Source organism: Esox lucius, chromosome 12 (genome assembly GCF_011004845.1).
Source record: "Esox lucius isolate fEsoLuc1 chromosome 12, fEsoLuc1.pri, whole genome shotgun sequence".
Classification (NCBI taxonomy): Eukaryota; Metazoa; Chordata; class Actinopteri; order Esociformes; family Esocidae; genus Esox; species Esox lucius.
In genome coordinates this window covers 13465207-13483427 of record NC_047580.1, presented here as the reverse complement: position 1 = coordinate 13483427, position 18221 = coordinate 13465207, and the positions used below count along the sequence as shown (strand labels likewise).

Here is an 18221-nt window from a genome sequence, read left to right as displayed (position 1 = left end):
ATTACATTCATTCAGTTGAGTTTTATTGTGATATATTTAACCTCCAGTCTTCTATCTTGCAGGTGAGATGATGTGATGTCATACACACAATGAGGTGTTGCTTAATTTCACCATAGCTCAGCTTCCTAATATAGTAATTATTAATGTTAGCGATGATACATTTGGTCATAAAAATACATCTTGTCAACACAGTCTAGAATGAGTGAATTTGAATATAACTTTAGCATCCGGAACACATGATGATGATACATAAAGGGGTTCAAAGCACTTCATCACCCAAAGACCATAACGACACTGCTGACCTTAACTTAAAATGACACCGTATGTTAACTTAAAGGTGCATTCATTGGCTACTGGTTTGAAAAGTGGTGCTATCGAGCCAAAACAGGTTCCTAGAAATTGTGTACTGTGTCCCACACTACCTCTTTAACAAATGAAAGGAAAAGACGGGCAAAGGCTTTAGATTTATATGGAGAAAGCTGATAGCGGAGCATTACTGACATTCAGAGAGAAGATGTCAGAGAGAACACTGACATGTTGTCTCTGGGTAGGGTATTGAGGAACACCTGCAGTATCTTCAGCCATTGCAGGAAAATGCACATTTTAACCAGTTATTATTGCTATTGGGAAACCCTGCCCAAATCTGATATGCCTCTGACAATTAGAAAAAATAACAACATCTGTTCAATGCAAGCAATTTATGGACTTTTACTTACTTACTTACTGAATGTGATTGGTTGACTCAATGGAGAGGGTGAAGCTTACTATAAAATCCAAATCTGAAATTAATTTAGCCAACCAATCACAGTCATCTCTGCGGTCAGGGAACGCTAAGGTGCTGAATTTATATGCGAACGTTTGTAAACGTTTGACAACTGAACATGGCCTGAACTAGTCGCTTGCAACAAGCCACTCCCCCCTATCCTTTTGTACGTTGGAGGCTGTACATTCGTTCATGAATCAAAAGTCGTTCAAAGAGAGGAGGTATCTTACGGGGATCATAGTTAAACGGATTTGCGGTACTGGAATAAAGAGGGGGTTATCTGACGTTTAATCTACAACTGTTAAACGTCAGAAGTTTGATCGTCATTAGTTATAACTCAAGTAATGAAAAATATACATATTTTTCCAAACCTCTTGTTTTCAGCAAAAAAGAAATTATGGATGTATGCAACGGGAGGAGGCGAATGATAAGAACCCCGAGAAGTCTGCGGGCTTACAAAAGGCTGATTGAAGCCCAAAACTCCAATGCAAACATAAAGACCAAACCCGAGGTGAAACGAGAGATGGGCAAAGTATTGAGAGGGCTGACGGTAGGGAACAACAAAAACAGCAAGGACATTGATGTCCCTATGGAGGAGGACTGTTTCTACATGAACTTTTGCAAGAACGAGAGCCTGGCTCATGCTATGGTTATGGCACCACGCTACAGTCTGTTGCGCGAGGTAGGAAGGGGCAGTTATGGGATAGTGTTCGAGGCAATTGCTCGGAGGACTGGGGCAAGGGTTGCAGTTAAAAAACTTCAGTGCAATGCTCCCGAAAATGTTGAACTCGCTCTAGCCGAATTCTGGGCCTTGGCAAGCTTGGAGAAGAAGCACGAGAATGTGGTGCAGCTCGAGGAATGTGTGCTACAAAGGAATGGCATGGCCCAAAAAATGAGCCATGGGAATAAAAGGTCAAAGCAATACCTGCGATTGGTGGAAACTTCACTAAAAGGTATTTGTAGTGGCGAACTAGTTAACTAATGTTTACCTTAATGACTGTCTGGTTGTCACCCTTTAATTGAAGAGAGATGCCTTGTAAATGTACAATGAACAGGCCAATCATTTTAAGCGACCTGGCACAAGAGCTGTATTTGATCTATTGATTATATTCTATAACTATTTTTGCAAACTTGCTGATCAGCATTTAAAAGGTAGACACTAAACATGGTTTTATTGATCTTATCGTCAGGCTACCTATTCTTTTTAATTACTTGTTTGTTTTGAATGGATATCAGAAAAATTGGGCATGTAGTAGATTTCTGTAACAGGCTATCCATAATTTTCAGTTTGCTCAGTGTCATACATTTGTTAGGAACAGGATTTCGCAATATGCATGGCCCTATATGTTAACTGGCATAGCTATAGGCACTGTGTGCTATTTCCAGCACTTGAGAGAACGCAGTGTTCTAGTTGGCCATCAGTTAACCATTTCCTGTTTGGAAAACATTTGCATAAAGTAATCAATCTAACAATCAATATCAAAATCGATTTGATGATATTAACCAGTGTTTTCCTCATATTTTCTATAATTTTAAAATGTTTGCCAAAGCGCTTCATTTTTCATTTTATGTCTAAGCTTATTTGATGACAATTTTAAATAGGCCATTTATTACTAATTTTCGATATATTTTCTACTGAATATTTTTTTTTGCTTACTCTTCAGTGCTTTCAGTCACTGTAAATAGCTTTGTTGTTGTTTATTAAATGTGTCACCATTCAGACCATGGAATTATATTAATCTTGACATAATTTTAGCCAATAGCCATTAACACAAGGCACTTATTTTGGCTATGTATTTGTAAAGTCAATAGAAATATTTCAGAACATTTTCGATATTATAAAAGTTGGTCATGTTTGTGTATACTTTTGTGTGGATGCTTTTTCTTAAGTGTAGAATGAAGATGATGACTGTCTATCTATGGATGATTGCTGGTCAAAATATTTTAGGTAACACTTCAACACTGCATAAGTAAGCAAGGCTTCATGGCTGTAATGTTATAGAGCTGTTTGCATCTAATAAAGTTGCATTGAGTTGCTTAGGGCTTTTGAATAAAAGTCAAATGTACAGTATATTAAAGATGTGACAAATTGAAATTTTTTCCTAATGTTTGAACCAGTATTTTATGTTTTCTATTAAAATACTAAGAACATTTTCATAACATTTAACATGAATTGTGAATTGTTGTTATCATCCAATCAGAACATCATCAAAGCAGCACTAGACTAAATTCTGGCCAAACTAAGTAACTGGACAAGACAGGCCTTAGTGAGGGAGGTGTACCGAGTACCCAATGGCCATTCTAACAGAGCTTCAGAATTTCTCTGCACAGATGAAATAACCTGTTGGTAGGATAACCGTCATTTTAGCACTCCTGCAATTAGGCCTTTATGATAGTTTCCTGAGTAAAACATGGATGTTGCCAAACAGCACTTAAAACACTGAGAGCAAGAGGAAAAACATTCTCTCTTCTGATGAGACCAAAATTAAACTATTTAGCCTGAATGGCAAATCTGGTGAAAATAAGGTACTGCCTATCACCTGGCTAATGCCAATGTCTACAGTGATACATGGCGTAGAATCAACGTTATGGGGATGCTTGTCAGTGGCAAGGACAGGGAGACTGGTCAGGATTCAGGGAAGAATGATGAAGCAAAAGACAGGCACATCCTTGAAAAAACCTGGTCCAGGGGGCACAAGCCTTCAGGCTGGGTTGACGACTCATCTTTCAGCGTAACAACGACCCCAAGCACACGGCCAAAATAACGCTGGAGTGGTTTGGAGACAAGTCTGTGAATGTTCTTGAGTAGCCCAGCCAAAGCCTGGGCTTACAATTAATTGAACATTTGTTATAGAGTGTTTTGTGTGAATTGATGGCAACAAAATGTAATCAATTTTAAATTAAGTCTATAACACAACACAATGTAATTCCTTTTAAATTTAGTCTATAACACAACACAAAATACATTTTAAATTCAGTCTATAACACAACACAATGTGGAGGAAGGGAAGGGATTTGAATAACTTCTGAAGCCACTGAATCACTGTATAGCTTCATAATACAAAATGGCCGGTAAAATGAAGAATATGTTTCATCTCCTAACTATCTGTGCAAGTTCCACAGTGCATGTATTTACTTATTTATGCATATTCACACATTAGCAGTAAGATGTTCAGTGGCTAAAACAGCATTGAAAGTGGTATAAAACAAAGCTGTGGCTGTGTCCAACTAACGCGGGATGTAGTGTCTATGGTATACCCCTCTGGCCTAGTTTGGTGTAATTTGTCTCGAGGCAAACATCAAAAGAATTTCCCTCATTTAGTAGTCTTGTGTTGCTGGGACAGCCGGCAAATGGGCGTCTTTCAAGCATAGCAGGATAGTCTTGTTCTAACATTTTGTGATTTTATTTCTTGTTAGAAGTGCCAGCAGGATTTCTTGTGACTTGACCGATGCTCAGAAATGTATCTCAATGCAGATGTTTTAATAGAATGCATCTGGTTCAAACGGACATGTAACTGGAGAGGATGTCACCAAGAATATACTGAATTCAAACATTTGATTAATTTATTTTACTTGGGCTACTTTTTCCATTCCCTTTTCCATCCCAGGGTCTACCTCGTATGTTGTGGAGACTGACTTTGGCTAGACTTGTCTGAAGAAGGGATTTGTATTCCTGTACCTTGCATTAGTTCACCTCACTCTCCTCACCACTCATATCTGCTCACTAACCCTTAATAGTGTGGGGCACAGGCAGATAACCCTTATTTGCATTGCGCTATGCTTTTTGGACCCAGACCCAAATACTGTAGCCAAGATCAGTGCAGTACCAATTGGACTGTTGAGTGCAACCCAATCTTAATGTGATTAGATGGCAAACCGCAACATTTAGGCCCAAGCCACAAATCCCATTTGTTTTCATTGCCATTGTTGCAGATGATGTGGAGGGAAAGGGTGGGGGGTGTTTTCAAATGGAACTCAAAGCAGAAAGCAAGTCAATCTGATAGCAGTGTCTCCTTGTTTAACCTGATTGTTTTTAAAACCGACCCAAATGGATTTCAATTTAGCATGACTTCTGCTTGTCTCATGTAGTATGATAGGAACCTTATTTCTTTCAATTTGTAGACAGGGAAAGTAATGTTGTATACAAATAAATCACAACAGGTGAGAAACAGGAAGCGTTGGTTACTTTTTCTTGTTTTCAAATACAATCTGAAATAAGTTATGATGAACTTTAAAAGTTGTCAAATGAGCACAGTGGTGTTGTCTTGTTATGGTGACATGATCAATGCATGGCAGGACACAAATGCATTTGCTTATCCATAATCATTGCACTGTGAAGAGTAGCCTTCACACACTAGCTGTTGGCTAGAGCATTGGTATAAATACTGGTCCTATCAAATGCCAGTTTTACTGCTTGACCAACTTTTTCATATTACAGAACTTTTCCTCATTGTAAAGGTTACATTGGGTTTATGTTGAAAATTCTGTTGTCTAGTGGTTTGTGGGGAACAGAAATACACCATACACCCTTTATAGCCTACATCATTTTTTTTTTGCAAGGCTTTGTCTTCTTGAAGTCCTATAATTTCTCACGGATACGAGCAATAAACAGCACCATGGTTTCTGTTCTGTCTTCGGGCACTTTCACATTTCTCTGTAATTGTAATTACAGAGCTTTTAGTATTAGGATCCATGATTTAAAGCAAGTGGGCATCAAAAGCTGCCACAGTGTTACTTACAGAAAAAGAAGCCTAGTATCTGAGGCCACTAGAAAATGTGTTTTTGCTATGCATTAATGCAGCTATGTCATTCCCCAGGTGAACGGATTCTGGGCTGCCCAGAGGAGCCATGCTACCTGTGGTTCGTCATGGAGTTCTGTGAGGGCGGGGACCTCAACCAGTACATCCTGTCACGGCGGCCGGACCCGCGCACTAACAAGAGCTTCATGCGACAGCTGAGCAGTGCCGTTGCCTTTCTGCACAATAACAACATTGTCCACCGTGACCTCAAACCCGACAATATCCTCATCTCCCAGAAGTCGGGCTCACCTGTGCTCAAAGTGGCCGACTTTGGGCTTAGCAAGGTCTGCGCAGGCTTGGGCGCCTGTGGCAAAGATGGCGACGAGTGCCCCACAGCTGGTGGTGGGGGCAGTGGCGGCAACGGAACCGTGAACGTGAACAAGTTCTGGCTGTCGTCGGCATGTGGCTCAGACTTCTTTATGGCTCCCGAGGTGTGGGAGGGTCACTACACGGCGAAGGCAGACATATTTGCGCTGGGCATCATCATCTGGGCCATGCTGGAGAGGATCACTTTCATCGATGCTGAGTCCAGGCGCGAGCTGCTGGGCACCTACATACGGCAGGGCAGCGAGATTGTGCCGGTGGGCGAGGCACTGCTGGAGAACCCCAAGATGGTGCTCCACATCCCGCAGAAGACTCGCAGCACCATGTCGGAGGGCGTAAAGAGGCTGCTGCAGGACATGCTGGCGGTCAACCCTCAGGACCGGCCCGACGCCTCCCAGCTGAAGGTGCGGATGGATCAGGTCACGTGTGCCGCGTGACACGGCTCTCCACTCATTCCCATTTTCAAGACCTGGCAGGTCAGAGAAAGGATTTCTTTTTTCTACTGGTACGTTCTCTTCTTTTCAAATGACACTCCCCCAATCATTTATCCCAGTTACAGTGCCCTCTATAAGTATTGTGACAGTAATGTCAAAGTTACTATTTTTGCTGTACACACGAGGCATATACAATTACGATTAAAATATGAATATGGGGCAAAAGGACAGACTGTTTTATGTTAGATGTTTAGCAGGCCTTTCACTGTCCTTATGATGTCACTCAGGACTGTGATCATCTGCTTAACTTTTAAGAACAGCCTTCCGCTGCAGAGAAGAATGTTTGCTCATCTTTTAGGTGACTAAATGAACAGTCCTTCATTTAAAACCTCTTTAAATAAACAAAAACCATCATCCCCACTGACAGATTTGCTTTGATCTGAGGTAGATTGTTCATAACTCCATAGTGGCTTTGGCCCTGTTCATTCAGTCAAACACAACCTAGCATCACAGTAGCAGGAGGGGAACTAATGAGCTGGTACAGTCCAAACATGCTGGCTCAGTCTAGACAAGTATCTGCTAGAGATCCCCAACTATGCCTCTTAGGACTCAGTGTTTTTCAGCTTATTCAGCAAACCTTTTCTTCCTCCCCCTCTTTCTTTCTCTTTCTTTTTGCTCACTGGCTTTAATAAAACCATGGTACTTGCCCCGAGGGCCTAAGTATATCCTGTGTGGTTGCCAGTGCCAGTCCAAACTGCCCTTTCACCCCTCCCTCTCTGGCCCACGTTCATGCTTTCTTTCATAACTCTCTGGCTCCACAGATCATCCCCCTGGGGGCCTTTAGCCCTCTGTGTGCCTGTAGATGAGCAGATCAGCTGGGCTCAGTACCTTTCCCAACACCAAAGCCAGCCTTTCCCATCGTCTTCCTCTGTGTGGGAGATTGTCAGTGCACTGTAAACACGCTATATTATTTCTGGGCTGAGTGACAGATGCCCCGAATTAAGTCGTTCACATCATACTCCCTCCACCCATGTACACTTTGTCATCACCACAGGTTAGCCGAAAATCATTCTCTGAACCTTGTTCCTTTCTTAATCCGACTGTCCATGGCGTATCGGAATATCTCAGCAAGCTGATTAATTCCATTTGGGATTAGCCATTAGGACTTTAAAGTCGTCTGGAGCATTGTGCCGTTTCGGTTTAAGAGCTGGGTATGTCCTGGCCCTGTGTTGTTTTTTAAATTGTTTTTATTATAGGTTTAAATGTGTTTTGTGAAGAAAGAACATGAACACATTAAAAACACATTAAAAATAATTTTGAGTCAACAACAAAACATACATCATCACATTATCATCACGTCATTGTATAAAATACATTATTACATAAAGATGCCTTACATTCTCAACCATTTCACATGAGCTGCAGAATTTAGTTCAGTAAATCCAAACATAAACAAATGTTACCTTGACTAATTTCTCTCTAGCAACTCCTAGTTGTAGCTCTGGCACTTGCAAGCACAATCATGGTTGTTGGTTGTTGGCCAGTGAATGCGTACTCCTTCAAGCATTTAAGTGCTGGTGAATACCTGGAGTGAGGGTTGTGTTTTTTAAGGGGGCCATTTCAAAAATGTGACTGGATGGTGATTTCCGTGTAATGTGTACAGTTATGCCCATGTTGTCATTTTCAAACATTGTTCAATCAACATAATAAAACATTTTTAAGGTACATACAGTGGATATAAAAAGTCTACACACACACCTACAATTGCCAGGTACTTGTGATGTAAAAGAATGAGACACTGACTCTGGCTGGGCCATTCCAAAACGTTAATCTTCATCTTTTGGATTTGGATGTGTGCTTTGGGTCGTTGTCATGCTGAAAGGTGAACTTCATCTTCAGCTTTCTAACGGACGCCTGAAGGTTTTGTGCCAAAATTGCCTGGTATTTGGAACTGTTCATAATTCCCTCCACCCTGACTGAGGCCCCGGTTCCAGCTGAAGAAAAACAGCCCCAAAGCACGATGCTGCCACCACCATGCTTCACTGTGGGTATGGTGTTCTTTGGGTGATGTGCAGTGTTGTTTTTGCGCCAAACATGCCTTTTGGAATTATGGCCAAAAAGTTCAACTTTGGTTTCATTAGACCATAACACATTTTCCCCTGTGCTTTTGGGGGACTTTAAGTTTGTTTTTGCAAACTTCAGCCAGGCTTGGATGTTTTTCTTTGTAAGAAAAGGCTTCCGTCTTGCCACCCTACCCCATAGCCCATTCATACGAAGAATACGGAAGATTGTTGTCACATGTAGCACACAGCCAGTACTTGCCAGACATTTCTGCATTTCCTATAATGTTGCTGTAGGCCTCTTGGAAGCCTCTCTGACCAGTCTTTTCATAAATTTTGGAGGAACGTCCAGTTCTTTGTAAAGTCTCTGTTGTGCCATATTTTCTCCACTTGATGATAACTGTCTTCACTGTGTTCCATGGTATATCTAATGCTTTGGAAATTATTTTGTACCCTTCTCCTGACAGATATCTTTTAACAATGAGATCCCTCTGATGCTTTGGAAGCTTTCTGCGGACCATGGCTTTTGCTCTGAGATGCAAATAAGAAAATGTCAGGAAAATCCTACAAGAACAGCTGAACTTGATTTGTGATTAATCACTTTAAATTATGGCAGGTGTGTAATGACTTCTATTTAACATGAGTTTGAATGTGATTGGTTAATTCTGAACACAGCCACATCCCCAGTTATAAGAGGGTGTGCACACTTATGCAACCAGGTTACTCTAAGGTTTTTATTTTTCATTTTTCCCCCTCGAAGTTTTCAGTTTGTTTTTCAATTGAATTATTCACATTATAGGTCACATTATGAGTGGAAAAAGTCCTGACATGATTTATCTTTGTCTCATTCTTTTACATCACAAAAACCTGGCATTTTAACAGGGGTGTGTAGACTTTTTATATCCACTCTGTTGTTTACAACTGTTGCCGTATAATAATTTAATAATTTCAAAGAACATTATACATTTGACATTCAATTGAATACCCAAAGTCCCATCAAAATGTCTAGATTCCATTGTTTCAATAGTTTTTTTTACTATTACAATGTATGAATAACAAGATATAATGAGCCCCATACAATCCATCAGATCCATCAGAGCCCCATACAATCCATACAATCCATTAGCTTCTTGTCATTGTTGCTTGTTAACTTACTGATCTTTTAGATTCAGATGTAAATCAGTTTTGGATCTAATATTTTATTTTGAGCTTAATAAAAAGCTTCCATGACAAACAATAGCTGAGGATGATTTTGTTGGGGAAACAATAGTGGGAAAGTAAAAGTACATATTTTATGTTTTTTTGGCTCACATCCAGAGTTGACTAAGATATTTTTTTGGTTTAGTCAGTGGGCTAAGGCTGTACTCTATGCTGCCTCACTGTAATATCTAGATGACGTTTTCATTCTCTGCATTCATTTCCCAAACTTAAAAACAAATGCACAGATCTCTGTTTGAATTTGAGTGTTGCATAATCTGTATTGCGTAAATTCCATTGTGTAATTAGAATGGCAGTTTCTCTGTCACGCTTTGTTACCTAAGCAATTTTATTGGTTTTCAGTGGTGTGGTTGTGGTTCGTACACTGCAAGTTATAACTGGTTTTGGTTTTGGGGCGAGGAACAGACTCCTAGTTTTAATTTCTGCTGAAATGTTCCCTGTAATGTCTTGTTGTCATATGGTAATTACCAAACCTGTCTGGCAGTGGTGGGTGGACTGAGGCTTTCCGGTTTCAAATGCACAAGCAGAACTTATACAACTGTTTGATCAGAAATTGACTATGTAATTAGATAGTATAATCAGTTTATCTGTTACATATGGGCGGGTTACGCTACAGTGTGTTGTACTTACAATTTATTCCCATTTCTACTATTAAACATAAGACAGCTAATGTATGTTGTTGTAAGTGTAAATGCAAAGAAGTGATTGCTACTATGTTTTGTGAGATGCAAAGCTACATTCGCCAGGTTATTTTAATTCTCAAAAATCCAGTATTGTTTTTCTGCCTTATGTGTAAAAGAGGTAAAGAATAGGCTATCCTGTATTCCCACTTCTCTAGTCAATGTTCCAGTTTCTACTGGTTTTTAACAAGGGAGCCCATCTGAGGGAGCATGTTACGCAATGAACAGGATGTATGAAGAAGAAGAATGAGGCTCAGATTCATCCTGCAGACCCTCTGCTTGTTGTGACCTTTTCCTTGATTCCTGCTGTGGGCTCAGAGACACTGCCAAAGTGTGAACCCCTTTTTCCAGTCCTCTAACAACAATAGCCATAAAAAGCAACATGCATCTGTTTATTTTTTATTGAATGCATGGTAATGGCTTAGGGGAAGATTGTGTTTATAGCAGTCTTTAAATTAGAATTGTCTGTGATTAGAATTGGTCTCCCAATCAGTCTTGACAGAACCTTGTTCTGGTTTGTGTTTGTTAGACACTGAACTGAAGAAATTGAAAGGGACCACCTGGACAAGAACCCTCTCCGATAAGAAATGTTTATTTCTGTTTTTCAGTTACAAAATGTTTGGAAGTGTTTTTTGTTACTACTGAATGTAACCCTGGCCTGTGGTAGTGTCTACATCCTCAACAAGCATGCACCTTACTAAGAATGAGAGGTGTAGTTGGCCGCCACTAACATGTCCCCCAGGGCTTAAGTACAATCAATAATGGTCTACTTTTAGCCCGTCAGTGTCAGCTCCCTCCGAGCTGTTACAGCAGCTAAGAGGACTGAGCCCTGTTGGTGGAGGAAAGGGGCCCTTTTGCTTGTAAAACTACGGGTGTTGTACAGGGGTTGTTGCATAAATCCAGGAGATTTATCCGGTGGCACAGATGGTTCATACAGCCGTAGTGGAGAGTACTGTAAAGAAACTAGCATTTAAAGTCTTCATCATTCTTGACATTTGTAACGACACATCTTACATAACGTGAGTCAGACTGACACGCTGACAGTATCTACATGTGGTGTAGGTTGTGCAACCAACTGAAGCGAGGGGAAACTCGTCCTTTAGTGTGGTGACCTGATTTTCATCCTTGGCACGCACTTGACTATTAATAGTGTTCAGTGGGATTAGAGCTGTGTCTGGGGCCATCCCAGCACACGAGTGGATTGAGTTTTATAAAAGACAAACAATTTACATCACTACAGACTAGAACAGACCTTAAGACATAATCATAGACCTTTTTCGTGCAGTTTGATTTTGTTGATCTGAAACTGAAACTGAAAACTAGACCGGAGGGGGGAGCACTGCCAGTTTAGTAAACAATGGGTTGAGGTCTATGTTGTGCACATTTTGAAAATAAGGAAATCAATTTCCAGGGCTCCAGATATCAGTCAAGTCTACATGGCCCTGGTGCAAAATAAGTTTTACACTCCAGGATTTAAGTAGTGCAAAGCAAAGTTCAACGTTACATTACTCACAATGTCAGTGTTTAATATTGACCTTTTGCAAATGTTTGCATTATAATATATAGTGAAATCATTTTTTGTAGGATTGGTCACACCACATACATACAACCTATACAATGTCCCTCAGTCAAGTATTGAATTTCATGCACAGATTCAACTATAAAGACCATGGCACTTTTTTAAGTCTCAGAAGGGCAGATTGGTAGATGGGTATTGTCGGTTAACCCAGAACTGAAGGCTTGTTTAATTGGTCAGATGCTCGATGACCTTCTAGGTCTGTATAATGTATGCTAAGAGATGAGACTGGAAAAAAGAGCTTCATCCTCCCTTTCAAATTTACTAAAATGTCTACTGGCCAGATATCACCTACCCTTCTGTAATTCAGAAGATATGATCACCTGTGAATTTAGGATAAGACAAAGGTAGTGAAATGAATGCCTACTTGTTATCTTATGCCGAACTGTTCCATTTAGGTTTAGTCTTTCCACGTAAGGTTAGTTGATCAAGCTTCCTAGTATCTACTGAAGCATGGTCAATAATTATTCTGTAGATGATTTATGACTTAAACAAGAGGGAAAAGAAGAATACAAATATACAGAATAAAAATACAAATATTCAGATACATGCGTCCTGTATGCAACCAGGCACATAGGTACAATAATACTGCAATCAAAGACAAATACACTGGCCTAAATGCAAAGCCTTATGCTTGGGACAAATCCAACACACTTTTCCAAGCATGGAGAGTTTATACTGTGTCATATCACTCAGGGAGAGGAATGTGCCTTTCATCAGGCCAATAACCAACCACACATGGCCAGGTCTTCACTACAATGCAGTAACCAATAATACAGTGAATATTCCAATGGACAAATTGTAGTTTTGACTAAAATCCAAATGACGCCTGCACACCGTCTACATCACTTGCAATATCAAGGAGACTTAATGAGATTTAATAGGAACCATTTTGGTACAAGAACCTTCATCATGTCATTTTACAAAACAGAAGAAAAGGTGATTTTAAATAGGTAGGTTGGCTAGCGTGAACCAGTTGGGTCTCAGTCTCTGGTTTTTGTCCTACTGTAGTCGGCCCTTGGTTTTTTCTGACGCATCGATCAATCTGCAGGTGTGCAAAAGTTTGGTGTCTTTAAATCCGAAACTTGAAAATCTGGACATGATCCACAAGAGTTGAAAGAGTTTTTTGACTTACTGTAGTTCACATCTGCATTTTCTCATGTATGTCATAGATGCTATTGACTGAAGGGTTTCATACTTATCAAATCAAAGTAGATTTGCGTTTTATCTTTATTGCTGTATATATTGTAGTGGGGAAAGACATGGGGAATGGACACAGCATGTGTTTAGGGCTCTGAAATGCGTTTTATTAAATGGAAAAGAGGTGTGATAGGAGGAGGTGTAGGAGAAATAAGAAAGAGGAACATAAACCGTGGGGAGGCAGCGTTGTCTCTGTGGCGGCCTCTCTGTGAAGGTTTGGAAGGTACCGTATGGGCTCTGGCAGTAGCTGTCCTGGTGGCTTCTCCAACCTTCCTCCTGGCTGTTCGATTCCTTGTAGCACTTCCTTATGCTCTTCCAGCCCTTCGCTGCACAGTGGCCTCCGTCATTCTTAAATGGAAGAGGTTTGGCTGTGGAGGCCTCTGTTCCTGGGCAATGTCAATGCTGCAGAAATGTTTTGGTACCCCTCCCCAGATCTGTGCCTAGACACGATACTGCCTCGGAGCTCTATGGACTATGCATTCAACCTCATGGCTTGCTTTCTGCTCTGACATGCAGTGTCATCTGTGGGACTTTATACAGACAGGTGTGTCTTTCTAAATCATGTCCAATTAATTGAATTTCCCACAGATGGACTCCAATGGTTGTATAAGAAACATTTCAGGGATGATCAATGGAAACAGGATGCACCCAATCTTAATTTTGAGTGTCATAACAAAGTCTGAATACTTATGTAAATCAGATATTTCTTTTATACATATAATTTTTTAGCAAAAATGTCTAAAGACCTGTTTTTGCTTTGTCATCATGGTGTATTGTGTGTAGATTGATCTAGGAAAAAAAAAACGATTTCATATTTTTTAGTATAAGGTTTTACTTATTACAGCTTTACTTATACTTTCAGGTGTATATTGTTATTTCTAAATAAAATATAATGTTAAAAACTCCAAGGGAGCTGTACTATGATACATACTGTACTATGAAACTATTGTTCACCTGAGACACATTAAACAATCACAGTATTTATAATTAATCCCACCAATCACATGCCTTACGTAATGGCACAATTGCATTGAAGACAGTTTAGTGTGCATAGAAATTGTTTGCTGGGTCATTGCCACTTGTGGCACTGCCTGAAGAAAAAGCATGCTGATCACGTTTAGGTCTGTATTTCCAATTGACTGACATTCAGTAATCATCTTTTCTTTTTTCCTCTCTAGATTTGTTTACCAACTGAATGTGGGATCCCGTGTCTCTGCAGAGGTGAAAATAGGGACTCTGAGGCAGTGCATCTATGAACTTTTAACCCTCCACAATTGCTCCCAAATGTTATCAAACTAAAACTTGTGGGTTTGCTGTCAGCACATTCAAAAACAGGACAACCTATGCAATCAAAACATATTGAAAAGTCTGGTCTTTTCCCCTTGCACCTTCAATTGAAATGTTGGAATGTTGTTACAAAAAAGGCAAAATTCATTTACCAACAGGCAGGGCCAAAACAAATATTTCCTCTGCAAACCTTCTTTGGGATGGGCTTTAAGAGTAATGTTTTATATATAACTGATGTGGTGGTCTTTAAAATAGCTTTTCTCAATTTATAAATATTTGTATTGGTCCAATATAATTCTTCATTCGCAGGTCTCACTTGTGTTGGGTTGTTGGACAGGACCACATAGGCTAGTATGAATTTATACTGATTGCTGTAGGCTGGAGAGGCTAAGTTGTTGCACTTTGTACCCTTTATAGCAGAGTTTTTAAAAAGTATCCCTGAAACGCACAATGGTCATGATAATGAAGTAAAGGAAGGAACTTCATCTGGATACTGTGAATGGAAAATGTGAATGAAATTCAGTACAACTTTATACAATTTAGAAATACGTATTTTGGGAAGTACACAGCCGCCAGTTTCACCCCTCATTAGTGAGGACGCACTGCATCAGCGTCATCAACAACTGTTCCTCTCCTTGGACACACTCGTGCCTTATTATACCACTGTCTAATAGTGGCATAACCACATTTATTCTCAAATAATGTCACTTTTTTTACATGCAGTATATTTGTCCCTGTATCATGTGATAATATGGACAATATGTTGTGTCTTTGAAGCCAAATGTGAGAGAAAATGGTTTTAGGGAAAATACCTTTCGCTCTGACCATAACGTAACAGAATTTTGGAAAATGGATTTCAAAGTTGCTCAACATTACATTATTTCACATATTCCAAAACGTTTTTTGTTTTAAAGAAAATGTTGACGGATTAGCCAGGAAACACAAACATACTGCATAAGTCTACACACCCCATATGCAGTCTTCAAAATGGTCTGCCTTAAAGTCAAATAATTTATTAAATTATATTTGAGTTTTTCTAGCGTTTTACCCCCTTTTCTCCCAATTGTCATCATGACCAACTGTATCTACGGTCCGTCTTGTTGCAACAACTCCCAATGGATTAGGCCAGGCCTTTTCTCCCACCCTGGAGTCACTGGTGTCCGATGTGATCAGGAAATGTGTGATGCCTTCCCGCTCCCCCGGTGATGCTGGTCAATTTGTATCACCCATGGGGCTTACCAGCAGTTGTTCTTAACCCTCTCCTAGGGACCCCCCAGCCATCTCACAGTTTAGTTCTTGCCCTGAACTAGCTCACCTGATTCAACAGGTAAGGGCTTGTTAATTAGATAAAAAGTTGATTCAGGTGTGCTAGCTATGGGATACATCTAATAGATGGAATGGCTGGGGGGTCCCCGGGACAGGGTTAGGAACCACTGAGCTAGTGCATGGGAACACTGTTTCTGGTATTTTAAAGAGTGCCTTAGACCTCTTCACCACCTGGGAAGCCTTGTACTAATTTCTGTGCAGATCTTTCCACAGTGAGAAAATTTGAAGGACCGCAAAATGCGAAGGGGTATGTAGACTTTCAGTAGGGACTGTGATTGTATATCATGACACAGTAGTAAACTATTGTTTTCTGACATGATGTTGACAGTGTCATGTTTATGGCTACTCTGAATTTATGGTTTCAATGAAAGGTTTGTGTATGAAGAATCAGGACCCTCAAGAAATGAACTGTGTTATGCAATTAATTTCAAGCATAAATGTTCTGTACATCATGTATGCATCTACAAGTGTAACACATTTAGGGAATTAAGGAAAAAGAGTGCTTTGAAATTCCTTTTTAAACTTAAAAGTATACATATTTGTTTACTTTGAATATTGTTAAAATCTGATTTTGTTCTTGGTGTCATGCAAGGGTTGTTTTTCATCCATTTTATCAGATCTTTGATGAATGTGGGAAAACTGTTGAACCTCATTGTAGGATGACCTTGGCATTATTTTCTCCCAAATAACAGCACTACAAGGTTAGAAACATGTTTCTGACATTGTAATAGAAAGTAGTGATTACTGCTTGGTAATACATTCCTTGCTAACCTTTGAGACAGTTTTAGTCATGTCATCTGACCCAGTAAAGAGGTGTGTAGGAATTACAGTTGAAACAAGAGGATACTACCTGACCACAGATGTATACTCAAGTTACAATACCTATTTAAGATGGTTCCGGAATGTAGATTATTTGGCAAACAGCAATGAACAGTTGAACCCCAGCTAATTTTGGCATATTGTCCACTACAAAAGCTTTAGTCTGAAGTGAGCACAGTAGTTGTTGCTTGTTTCATCACCATGTTTCCAAGATTAAACTGGGACTGCATCTTGTTAAGGCCATCTCATCCTGTTTTCATGTTTTTTCTTAGAGCTCCTGACAAACACTGTTTCATAGTTTAGTCCTACCTCAGTCTCATCATGTCTGTTTTCTTTCACTAGTTTTACATACAATTGCTTCTTAACTGGTTTCAGTGTAGCATTTTAGGGCTTATTTTCTTTTACTTGTGAGGTTTAGATCTGAGACAGATTTCTTCCGCTGAACATTGATTGCCGTTTAACATTTTGAATTTACTTTCAATCTTAGCTTCAGATAGCACTTAAATTCTAGATTAAAGTTAATTAGTTTTTTTTTTCGTTTTTTATACAAATCTCAATCTCGCATAAATCTTTTTTTTTATGTTAGACTTATTGGAGTTTACTTTACTCCTCTTTACCTAAGGGACCTGTTACCTGGAAAAAGCTTTTTTAACGTCTCACCTCAAGTGTTATTTAAGCGTTTCCTTTAACGTCATGGCAGCATGTGATGTTGCATGACCACTCTACTTTGTTTACATTATTTGATGAGGGAACTGAAGCTCAGTTTATTGTTCATACTGTTGTCATTGTTTTAAGGGGATCACTATTCTCAAACCTACAGTAAGAATTCCTCAAAAAAAAACTTCCTCTATTTAACTTTATATGTACACATTGCACAAGAAACTACACCATGTGTGTTTTTCTTTTCTCCCGTGCAACTACTTTTTATTTCAGCACTTATTTCAAAGTGTGTGTTTAGTATGTCTTTAGAATGTAAAATATCAAGCTGAATGGAGCCATTAGATGTTTCAGGAGGCATCAAGTTTTTCTTTTGGATAATGCTTTACATCTTCTGTTTTTCTTGAAATAAATGATAAAAAGTTTGCTTTTATTAGTCTTACATCAGATCTAATCATTCATTGCACAAGAAACAATATATCATCAAATTGTCTGTCCAACAAATACTGTTAAGGCTAATTTATCACTGTTCTGTAAAAACGATCCCAATATGAACTGTATTTGTCCTTTGAACTAAATTAGGAATGTGCATCACATTAAAAAAAGTGTGATTTATCAGAGATTGTTAATAAAAATCTCTAGGGCCTCACTCATCAATCATGCATAAAAACTATCTAAAACGTGTCTTAAACAATCTTAAACTGGATTTAGAAATGTGGGAACACAAAGTAGGATTTATCAAACAGGCAAGGACAGCATGGCCTGGGATCTGCTGTTTTGCTGCCACCTCCTCTTCTCCAGCGTCATCAATCAGGGCATAAGCACCAGCAGCCCTCCTCTGCTCTCCGGGAAGCTCTTTGTATCTTAGCTCACAAGGTCCTGATGGTCTACAGGTGGGCAGGGGCGGGACCGGCTACCCCTGGAAGGTTCTGGAACTTCTTAGGGGTATTGGTATGACACTGATGCAGCAGGCAGGGATCCGGTTGCTCCATGCTAGTTGCAGAGGACAAAATAAATACGGAAGATAAATGCAGACTCCACAAGGTAGAACTTAATTGTAAATGAAGTGAGAAAGACT

At 39.6% G+C, this 18221-nt stretch overlaps 1 protein-coding gene across 2 annotated transcripts; it reads left to right on the top strand.

The window, feature by feature from the left end:
* Positions 1-970: 970 nt before the first annotated feature.
* stk35 (serine/threonine kinase 35) lies at positions 971-17576 on the top strand. Of its 2 annotated transcripts, none has more exons than XR_828274.3 (3): positions 971-1716; positions 5581-6391; positions 14233-17576. XR_828274.3 is itself a non-coding variant. In XM_010875767.3 (3 exons), the coding sequence occupies exons 1-2, from the start codon at positions 1161-1163 to the stop codon at positions 6321-6323; spliced, it is 1299 nt and encodes a 432-aa protein (XP_010874069.1). In that variant the 5' UTR covers positions 971-1160; the 3' UTR covers positions 6324-6362; positions 14233-17576. The 2 variants fall into 2 exon arrangements, 1 of the variants encoding a protein (XP_010874069.1); XM_010875767.3 differs by having other exon boundaries at positions 5581-6362.
* Positions 17577-18221: the final 645 nt, after the last annotated feature.